At 44.2% G+C, this 10,658-nt stretch overlaps 1 protein-coding gene across 1 annotated transcript in view; it reads right to left on the bottom strand.

Annotated features, from left to right (window-relative positions):
* tekt4 (tektin 4) overlaps positions 1–6,561 on the bottom strand; it is a 28,762-nt gene extending 22,201 nt beyond the window's left edge. The window contains exons 1-3 of the mRNA XM_073060202.1: positions 5,891–6,561; positions 3,874–3,944; positions 2,493–2,636 (exon numbers count right to left, since the gene is read on the bottom strand). Coding sequence (XP_072916303.1) covers positions 2,493–2,636; positions 3,874–3,944; positions 5,891–6,424 — 749 coding nt within the window. The 5' untranslated portion in view covers positions 6,425–6,561. The remainder of the gene's footprint in view (positions 1–2,492; positions 2,637–3,873; positions 3,945–5,890) is intronic.
* Positions 6,562–10,658: the final 4,097 nt, after the last annotated feature.

Here is a 10,658-nt window from a genome sequence, read left to right on the forward strand (position 1 = left end):
TCCTGTGTCTAAGGAGGATTCCCGGCTCAGTGTTTCATGTCCTGTGTCTGAGTCTGTCTCATGAAGAAGAAGAGACCCGGCTCCATGCCCTGTGTCTAAGGAGGAGTCCCGGCTCAGTGTTCTATGTCCAGTGTTTGAGTATCAATTCTTGGCTCTGGTGTTTCAAGTATCAAGTCCTGGCTCTGGTGGTCCAAGTATCAAGTCCTGGCTCTGGTGTTCCAAGTATCAAGTCCACATTCTGGGGTTCAAATATCAAGTCTAAGCTCCAAGGTCCATGTTCCAAGTCTAGGCTCTGATCCCAGAGCTCCAAGTCCTAGCCCCCAGACCCTGAGTCCCAGCCTAGTCCTGGGCCTGAGTCTTCATCCGTTATGCCTATTCCCACTTCCTCTTTGCTCTCCTTGATTTCTCTCTGTTCTATCCTTGCGTTATGGCTCTCCTTGTAAATAGTAATAAAGTCTATTTAGTTAACCTTACAAAACGTGTTTGTGTCCTGCATATGGGTCCTCCCCCAGCACCCTTGCCCCCTCCCACCTTGTGACAATGTTGGCTTGTGTGGTATGTGGCTACACTGCCCTTCAAAATTTCCTGGTCTTTGGAGAAGAGCCAAACTGCTCTTCGTTGCATTTCCATCCTCCCACCTTGTTGAAAGAGGCTTCAGTGCAGTGAACCACATACTCACAAAAAACAGAAACAGCATATGGACATTGTGCCTGGGGACTTAAGGCTTGGAGCAGATATCTCAACTTTTCCTAAAAACCATCAAACTCAAGGATCATATTGACATCAAAGCTATTGTATGGCACATAGGCACTGTGTAAGCTAGTTTTAAAGACAAATAAAAATGTTATGCAGAATCATTGTTCTCCTGTTAGCATATGGTAGAAATGTTTTTACACTATGGGGGTGCCGGAAAGTATACTGTGCCTAAGAGGGGCACTGGAAAGTATGAAGATGCTTGGGAAGGATGTTGGCAAGTGTGAAAGTGCTTTAGAGGGGGGCGTTGGGCTAAAAAATTTTGGGAAACATTGGATTAGTTGATTATTGTGTAAAGCTAATACAAGCTGTTCAGTCTGCTTCTCAACAGGTTTCTGATGCTTGGAGTGGTCCGTTAAAAGGAGGACACAGCTTGATTCCTGGCAAGTGGGTCCAGGTCAAGAAGTCACATAAAGAGTCTTGGGAGCTCGGTGGGAATATCCGTACCAAGTACCATTAATTACAGATTCAGCAGTTAACATGGAGGGTAAAAGTAAGTGAATAAACACTAGCCACTGCTAGTGAGCAAAAGCAACTTCAGATTAAGACAAGTACTGCAGGAAGACTTCAATATAATTATTGGACATTATTTTCATAATCTGCACTTTTTGTGTTTGATTAAAAGTGAATACTCTGAATTTTCAAAAGCAAACACGAGGAAATCTGCAGATGCTGGAAATTCAAGCAACACACACAAAATGCTGGTGGAACGCAGCAGGCCAGGCAGCATCTATATGGAGAAGCGCTGGCGACATCGGGCCTCAGCCCAAAACATTGATAGTGCTTCTCCTTACAGATGCTGCCTGGCCTGCTGTGTTTTTTCAGATGTGATTCTTCCAGGGTCCCTTTTAGAACCAAAAGGGTGGACTGTTAGAAACCACCACTTTTTTAAAAAAACTTTTAATAAGATTTGTACTTTTTAACAAACTCAAGTATTTTTCAAACTCACTGGCAATAAGTGGTATAGCACCTAAACTAACGGTTTATCACCTTTTTCCATTTTCCATTGGCTAGGTATTAGCGCATTAACTATGTGATATAATTGTTTGAATTAGGTAGCCTCTTAACTAATTTATCAGTATCTAATCATATATGTCAAACTCAAGGCCCGCGGGCCAAATCCGGCCCGCAGTGGAATTATCTTTGGCCCGCGAGATAATATCTAATTACTATTAAAGCTGGCCCCAGTAATCGAAGCGCCTATGGCGTATGATATGGCTAATGCTGAGTTTATTCAGCTACCAGGTTTTCAGGGTTTTTAGTGTTTATTTGGCAGTCTTGCTCGGCAGTCTTCTTCATAAGAAACGGAATTTGTACAGTGAAACACTTTGTAGTTATAGCAGAGACTGAGACACATGAGAGCAGGCTGAAAAAATGGAGGCAACGAAAGCTGTGTTCACACACGTCCGACTGATCCGGCCCGCATGAAGCTGCATTTTGCTCAATCCGGCCCGTGACCTAAAATGAGTTTGACACCCCTGAGTAATGTCTTATCTATAAAAGCGACGGATTTTTCAAAGGTGCTATCTTGGCTTTCTTGGCTTATTTTATTACTTTGCATCCATACATCTCTTAGTATCAATTCTCAGCTCTTTGTTTAGTTTGTTTCATATTTCTCTGTTTGTTTGTACTGTAAAATAAGCTGAAATCTGGGAATGAAGACTCCCGGAAGAACCCTGAGGATCGGAAATTAAACTGAGATCCAACAACTTCTAAAGCTGAACTTGAATTTGACTTACTTGTCCTCGAACTTGGAAGAGTTTGGATGCATCTGAATGTTGGTGCTCCGGTTATTGAGACCACCGGCCTTCACGTCAATTTTGTAGGCTTCATATTTGTCAGACCAGTCCATCTCCAGGAGTTCCTTAATATCTCTGTTCTTCCTGAAACACACCAAATGAAGCTTATTTCAACTGAGTTATCTTTATTAAATACAGGTGGCAAAAGATAATATGCAGCAACCTTCCCTGGTGACAACCCTTAGACAGCAATGACAAACACACTTCCAATCACTGTCTATAGTCACTAGGTCTCTGGTCACTAGAGCACACAGTGTATTGGCTGCGCATTGTGCTGCCCTCATTGTGACTTAATCAATACAAACAGGACAAAATGAATCCACAACATAATTGGGATTGGTTTATTATTGTCATGTGGATCAAGATACATTTAAAATCTTCTCTTGCATACTGTTCATAAAGATCAAATCATTACACAGTGCATTGAGATAGAGCAAGGTAACACAGGCTGTGTGGTAACATGGCAGTTAGCACAATCATTTCACAGTGCTAGCAATCATTGATTGGGTGTGATTTCTGCCAATGCCTATAACAAGTTTGTACATTCTTTCCATGAACGTATGGGTTCCCTCCCCATGCTCTGGTTTCCTCCCACATTCCAGGGTTAGTAAATTGTGCGCATGCGACGTTGATACTGGAAGCATGACATCACATGTGGGCTACCCCCAGCATACTCTCAGACCTTGTTGGTATTTGACGCAAACAGCACATTTCACTGTAAGTTTTGATATTTTGATGTACATGTGGCAAATAAAGCTAATCTTATTTTATCTGATCTTTTGAAAAAAAGTGTAACAGTTTCAGAGAACATGCAGTACAGATAAATAATAAGATGAAAAGTCATGGCATAAATTTCCCCTCCCCTCCACCCTTCTACTGTTTCCCACTCTGGCCTCTTACCTCTTCTCACCTCCCCCTGGATCTCCTTCTCCTTCCCTTTCTGCTATTGTCCACTCTCCTCTCCCATCGGATTCCTTCTTCTCCAGCCTTTTACCTTCCCTACCCACCTGGCTTCAAATATCACCTTCTAGCTATTCTGCTTCCGCCTTCCCCCACCTTTTCATTCTGGTATATTTCCACCTTTCTTTCCAGTTCTAATGAAGTGTCTCAGCAGGAAACTTCAACTGTTTGTTCACTTTTGTGGCCTGCTGAGTCCCTCCAGTACTTTGTGTGCATCGATAGGGAGAAATTGCTTGCCTGGCACCACTAAAGCCTTGAGCATGTCGAATAATTGTAGGGTGAGTAAATACGTAAATAATCCAAATGATGGGAGAATAATGAACAAGCGATAATTCAGTGAGACTTCATCTCATTTGCTTACCTGATTTGAGTAATGACTTGATCCAAAGTTCGCTTCAAAACACCTCGTACATTCTGAATCAGATCAGCCTCCTAAAATTAAAAAAAACAGAGGCCATTTGGTAACTTAGTTCCATATTGATGGACCTGCCATTGAGATATGGAGTCCTCCCCACCACTGAGCACATCTACTAAGTGCAATGCCATGAGAAAGCAGCATCCATCAACAAAACCCTTCACCATCCAGGCCAGACTCTCTTCTCACTGCTGCCATTAGGAAGGAGGTACAGGAGCTTTAGATCCCACACCAGCAGGTTCAGGAACACTTATTACCCTTCAACCATTAGACTCCTGAACCATTGTAGCTAACTTCACTCATCTCAACACAGAACTGATTGTACAACCTATGGTCTCACTTTCAAGGACTGTACAACTCATATTCTCAGTATTATTTATTTACTTTTTTTTGTATTTACAGTTTGTCTTCTTTGCACAGTGATTGTTTTGGTGTGTAGTTTTTCATTGATTCTATTATGTTGCTTTGTTTCACTGTGAATGAATCTCCGGGTAGTTCAAGAGCCTTAGATTGCACATCAACAGTTTCAGGGACAGCCATTACCCTGTAACCATCAGGCTCCTGAACCAGAATGAATAACTTCACTCACTTACAGACACGTAAGTTCAGTGATATGAACTGGTTCCACAACCAATGGACTCACTTTCAAGGACTCTACAACTCATGTTCTTGGTATTATTTTTTACTGTTATTATTATCATTTTGTATTTACAGACTTTGCCTTTTTTGCACATTGGTTGTTAGTGTGTAGTATTTCATTGATTCTATAGTATTTCTTTGCTTTACTGTGAATGCCCTCAAGAAAATGAATTTCAATGGAGTATGAGATAACATACATGTACTTTGATAATGAATTAACTTTGAACTTTGGACTTTTTGAACTTTGAGTATATTGGTCATTGCCAGGCCACACATACAAGGAACCAATCAGAGTGCTGTGTTCTGGAGGGTCCAGCTTCCTACCTGTCTCATTCATCTGCAGTATATTCTCTGTCTGCTGTGCAGTTGACACATTGGGCCAAGATCCTGATGAAGGCTCTCGGCCTGAAACGTCGACTGTCTATTCTTCTCCCTAGAATGCTTCCTCATCTTTTGAGTTCTTCCAGCATTTTGTGTGTGTAGCTCAAGATTTCCAGCATCTGCAGAATCACCTAGGCATAGCAGTGTGCGCAAGACCCTTCATCAGGACTGGGAAGGAGTGGGAAAGAAGCGAGAATAAAAGTGGGGAGAGAGGAGAAGGATAACAATCTGGTAGGTGATAGGTGAAGCCAGGGGAGGGGGAAAGTGGAATTTAATTTTCAGGTGCTCTTTGTCTGCATTAAAATATGCCCTCTTGACAAACATAATGTTGGATGAATGGAACACATGGTACTAGTGATAAATGTACAACACAGCACATAATGACATTGACGCTCATTGTGACATACAGAGAATGAAGAACAAGAGCAGTATTTCAAGCTTACCGTCAGCTGAAAAAAACTGCTGCGAAAACCCAGCAAAAGGCAGTGAGGTAGAATGTCAAGAACCAGATGTACCTGTCATTTTAGTTATCGTCTTGAACTAAAGGGGATCATTTGCCTCATCATTAAGAGTCCTGACGAAGGGTCTCGGCCCGAAACGTCGACAGTCTTTCTCCCTATAGATGCTGCCTGGCCTGCTGTGTTCCACCAACATTTTGTGTGTGTTGTTTGAATTTCCAGCATCTGCAGATTTCCTCGTGTTTGATCAAGAATTAAATGAGACTAACCAGACCCTGAGCGCGAAGCCCGGCACCCAAAGACACCCCATAATTGTGCCATTCCATTATGGCTGATTATTTTCCCTCTCAAGAGCACGCACCATGTCCCAAAATCAGAAGGGGAATAGATGATTCCGCTCCCGTGGGACCTCGTGCTGAATCTAACTGTGGGATGGGTGCTAACCCCGGGGATGGCTGGGACGGGCACAGTCCCCGTCACCTCACCTTGAGGAGCTCATCCTCCACGGCATCCTTGACCAGGTCGGGACCCTGCCTCCTTTCCCTGTTCTGCAGGTTGTCGGTGGAGATGAACATTGCTATCTCGGTGGCATCCAGGGCGACCTCCAGGCGCCTCTGCTTCTCCAACAGCAGCTCAGTTTCGGCCAGGAGGTCCTCGATCTCCCTCTTGAGCTCCGATTTCCAAAAGAAGATATCCTGCAGCCTCTCGCCCAGCCTCTTGGTGGAATTCGCCTGGGTATCTTGGGTCAGCTTCTCCCTCTCCGAGATCAGAGACTTGGCCTCGTTGCGCACGTTCTCCGCCGTGTCCCGGTCGGCGAAGGACTGGTAGTACTTGGAATAGTTGTTCTGCATCCATTCCTCGGGGATGTACTTGGCTGTGCGGAACCCGGCTGTGGCCAGGCCCGACGACGAGTGCAGCCCCGTGTTCTTCACCATGCAATAAGGTTTGCAGGGCAGTTCCTCCTCGGGAATACACTGCGCAACCTGCGGATGGGTCACCAAAACTTCTGTGGCAGACATGGCTTCTTGGCCTTCTCTCTCTCTCTCCCCTTCTTGTAGTTTTTTTTTCACCAAAAAGTATTATATTGGAGTATAAATGTATTGGAGTGCACCAGGTTGGGTTCGAACCCTTGCCACGTCGAGCCCGCAGCTTCTCGGGCAAGTTGCGCGGCTTCCCCAACGTGCTTGGGTTTGTTGTGGACGTTGCTAGGTGACTCGAAGCCGTTACCATGGGGAGAACGCGTTGCTACGAGGCGCACGGAGCTGGTGAATCTGTTCGCCTTTTGTAAGTCTCTCCCCCTTACGTTTCAGCGCGGCCTGTCAAGTTATTGCAAAAATTTACCACCCCAGGACGGCTCAGGTTGGCGGGCAAAAGAAGCAAGTGGCACTGAGAACAACTTATCTTTGCAGAGGGTTTAAAAGGATGTTGGAAAAAGGGTCGACTTGGATCTGGATAGACATTAAACGGGGTCAGGAGATTATTTGTACTGCACCACCCCGTGAGTGGCGGCAGTTCAATTGATGATTGGGAATGTAATAGTACTGAAAGAATTGATCGTAAATGTAAAAGATGTATAATTTATTCTTGAAAATCAGAAACGCAAGAGATTCTGCCGATGCTGGAAATCCAGAGTAACACACACAAAATGCTGGAGGAACTCGGCAGGTCGAGACCCTCTGTCTTGGCCCAAAACGTCAACTGTTTACTCATTTCCTGAATTGCTGAGTTCAAGCGATTCAAAGTACATTTATTTTCAAAGTATGTATGCAGTATACACCCCTGAGGTTCATCTTACACACAGACAGCCATGAAACGAAGAAAACCATGGAAATCGTTCAAAGAAAAACGTCAAAAACCCCCAGCGCAAAAAAAAATTGTGGAAGTGGCAACAAGAAAGAACAAGCGAAAACACATAATGTAAAACACAAAATTGAAAGAGTCCATATTCAGTTCGGCTTAGTAACACGGACAAGCTGGAGGAACTCAGCAGGTCGGGCAGCATCCATGGAAACGAGCAGTCAATGTTTCGGGCCGAGACCCTTCGTCAGGACTGAAGAGGGAGGGGGCAGGGGCCCCATAAAGAAGCTGGGGGGAGGGTGGGAAGGAGAAGGCTGGTAGGTGCCAGGTTAAAAATCAATCAGAGGAAAGATCAAGGGGTGGGGGAGGGGATAGGCAGGAAAGGTGAAGAAGGAATGTAAGGGATAAGCACTGTGTAGTAGAAAAAGGCAGAATCATAAGAGAGGTGATAAGCAGCTGGAAGAGGAGGCAGAGTGAAATTGCCTATCACATTTCTTATGATTCTGCCTTTTTCTACTACACAGTGCTTTCCCCTTACATTCCTTCTTCACCTTTCCTGCCTATCTCCTCCCCCACCCCTTGATCCCCCTCGTTTCCGCAGATGCTGCCCGACCTGCTGAGTTCCTCCAGCGTGTTGTACGTGTTGCTTTGACCCCAGCATCTGCAGTTTACAGTTGTTTACAGATCAGCTTAGTGGTCGTTATCTGCAGCCCGCCCCCAATTCAAAGTCGTCCAAAACAGCAACGGAACAAGGAGTGACTGGAAACACGTCTTTATGCGAACAGAAAGTCCACAACCCACAGGCCGAGAACTTCACCATCATCCTCTGACAACATCGAGGGAGAGACGAGCGGAACGCAGGAGCGAGCGAGAGGGAGAGAGAGACTGTCGCACGCAGACATCTTCCTCTGGTAGCTGCAAGTCAGAGGCCAGCCGATGGCACTGAACACTTGCTGACCTTCTGCATTCACCTCGAAAATTTCAGTCTTCCTCGATGCTTTAATCGGTGAGAAATTGTGTCAGTCGTGGTAGTTTCTCGGCCTCGAGGCCGCTCACCGCCTGGAACCCTCTCAGAGAGAGCAAACCAGCAGATCACTCAACCGCCTGAAAAAACACCATTCCGCCAGAAATTTGTGTGTGTTATTCTTGTAAGTATTTTGTTATGAATAAAGCTTATTTATTTTGATAAAAAGAGATACCATTCAGCCAATTGTGGCGGTGCCGTGGAGTCATAAACTCATAAACAGGTCCCTCAGCCCACCCAGTCCACATGGACCAAGATGTCCATGTAAGTCAGTCCCAGTTGTCTGCATTTGGTCAAAATCCCTCTATATTTTTCCTATCTTTGTAACTGTCTAAATGCCTATTAGATGTTAATGTTCCTGCCTTGACTACTTCCTCTGGCAGTTCTTCCCATATACAGAGCACCTTCCAGGTGAAAAGGTTGCCCCTCAGGATCTGATCAAATCTCTCACCTCTAACTTATACCTATACCCTCCACATCTTGGTTCCACAACTCGTTACCCCATGATGGCATGAACATTGATTTCTCAAACTTCCGGTAATGCCCACCAACTCCCTCCCCCAACTTCTCCATTTCCCATCCCCTTTTCCCTCTCTCACCTCATCTCACCAATCAGCTTCCCAGCTATTTACTTCAACCCCCCCATCCCCCACTCCAGGTTTCACCTATCACCTGGCTGCTCTCTCTCCCCTCCCCCCCACCGTTACTCCTCGGGGGTTTTTTTCACCAGTCCTGCTGATGGGTTTCGGCCTGAAATGTCGACTGCACTTTCCCCCATAGACGCTGCCTGGCCTGCTGAGTTCCTCCAGCATTTTGTGTGTCAAGATCACATTGAGTGGAATTGCAGTGTCTTCTGCAAACCTGTAGATGGATCTAGAGCAGAATTTAGGCACGTAGTTGTGTAGAGGGAGCAATGAATCTGAATCCAAAGCTACTTAATTATCACTGACATATGTTGTGATGTTTTAAATTTTGCGGCAGCAGTACAGTGCAATCCATAATAGGAACTATAAGTAACAATACACAATATTAAAAAAATAAATAAATAGCAAAAAAATAAATAAATAGCGAAAAAAGAGAACAAAATAGTGAGGAAATGTTGAAAAGCAAAGAGCATTATGAAGGACCCCACGCACCCCTCATATAAACTCTTCTCCCTCCTGCCGTCTGGGAAAAGGCACCAAAGCATTCGGGCTCTCACGACCAGACTATGTAACAGTTTCTTCCCCCAAGTCATCAGACTCCTCAATACCCAGAGCCTGGACTGATACCAACTTACTGCCCTCTACTGTGCCTATTGACTTGTTTATTATTTATTGTAATACCTGCACTGTTCTGTGTACTTTATGCAGTCCTGGGTAGGTCTGTAGTCTAGTGTAGTTTTTGTGTTGTTTTACGTAGTTCAGTGTAGATTTGTATTGTTTCATGTAGCACCATGGTCCTGAAAAATGTCTCGTTTTTACTGTGTAACGCCTGCACTGTTTTGTGTACTTTATGCAGTCCTGGGTAGGTCTGTAGTCCAGTGTAGTTTTTTTTTCTGTGTTGTTTTTACGTAGTTCAGTGTAGTTTTAGTACCATTTCATGTAGCACCATGGTCCTGAAAAACATTGTCTCATTTTTACTGTGTACTGTACCAGCAGTTATGGTCAAAATGACAATAAAAAGTGACTTGACTTGATTGACCATTCAGAAATATGATAACGATGAAGCTGTGTATCTCCTCCCTGATAGTAGTAAGGAGAAGAGGGTATGCCCTGGGCACCTTTTGAAGGTGTTCTTGATGGTGAGGAGGCTAGTGCTCATGATGGAGCTGGCTGAGTTTACGTACCTCTACAGATTTCTACGATCCCGTGCACTGGTGTCTCCATACCAGACGACAATGCAACCTGTCAGGATTCTCTCCATAGTACATCCATAGAAATTTGCTAGTCTTTGATGGCATACCAAATCTCCTCAAACTCATAACAATTTCCCACTCAGGATCAATATTTATTATTATTAATGAAATATAGCTGCCGGCATGCCATCTTCACCATTACATCAATATACTGGGCTCAGGATAGATCTTCAGAGATGCTGATGCACATGGACTTGAAACTGCTCACTCTTTCCATTGCTGACCCCCTCAATGAAGACTGGTGTGTGTTTTTCCAATTTCATAGTAAAAGTACATATATGTACTGTACAACCCTGAGATTCATTTTCTTTCTGGCATACTCAGTAAATATATAGAATAATAACCAAAACAGAATCAATGAAAGGCTGCCCAACTTGCATGTTCAATCAGAGTGCAGAAGGCAAAATAAACTGCGCTCATACAAAAAGAAAGAAATAATGGTTGAATGGTTCAATTTGATATCAGAAAATGTATACAGTATCCAACCTGAAATTCTTACTCTTTGCAGACATCCACAAAGCAGAAGAAAAATACC

Source organism: Hemitrygon akajei, chromosome 11 (genome assembly GCF_048418815.1).
Source record: "Hemitrygon akajei chromosome 11, sHemAka1.3, whole genome shotgun sequence".
Taxonomy (NCBI): Eukaryota; Metazoa; Chordata; class Chondrichthyes; order Myliobatiformes; family Dasyatidae; genus Hemitrygon; species Hemitrygon akajei.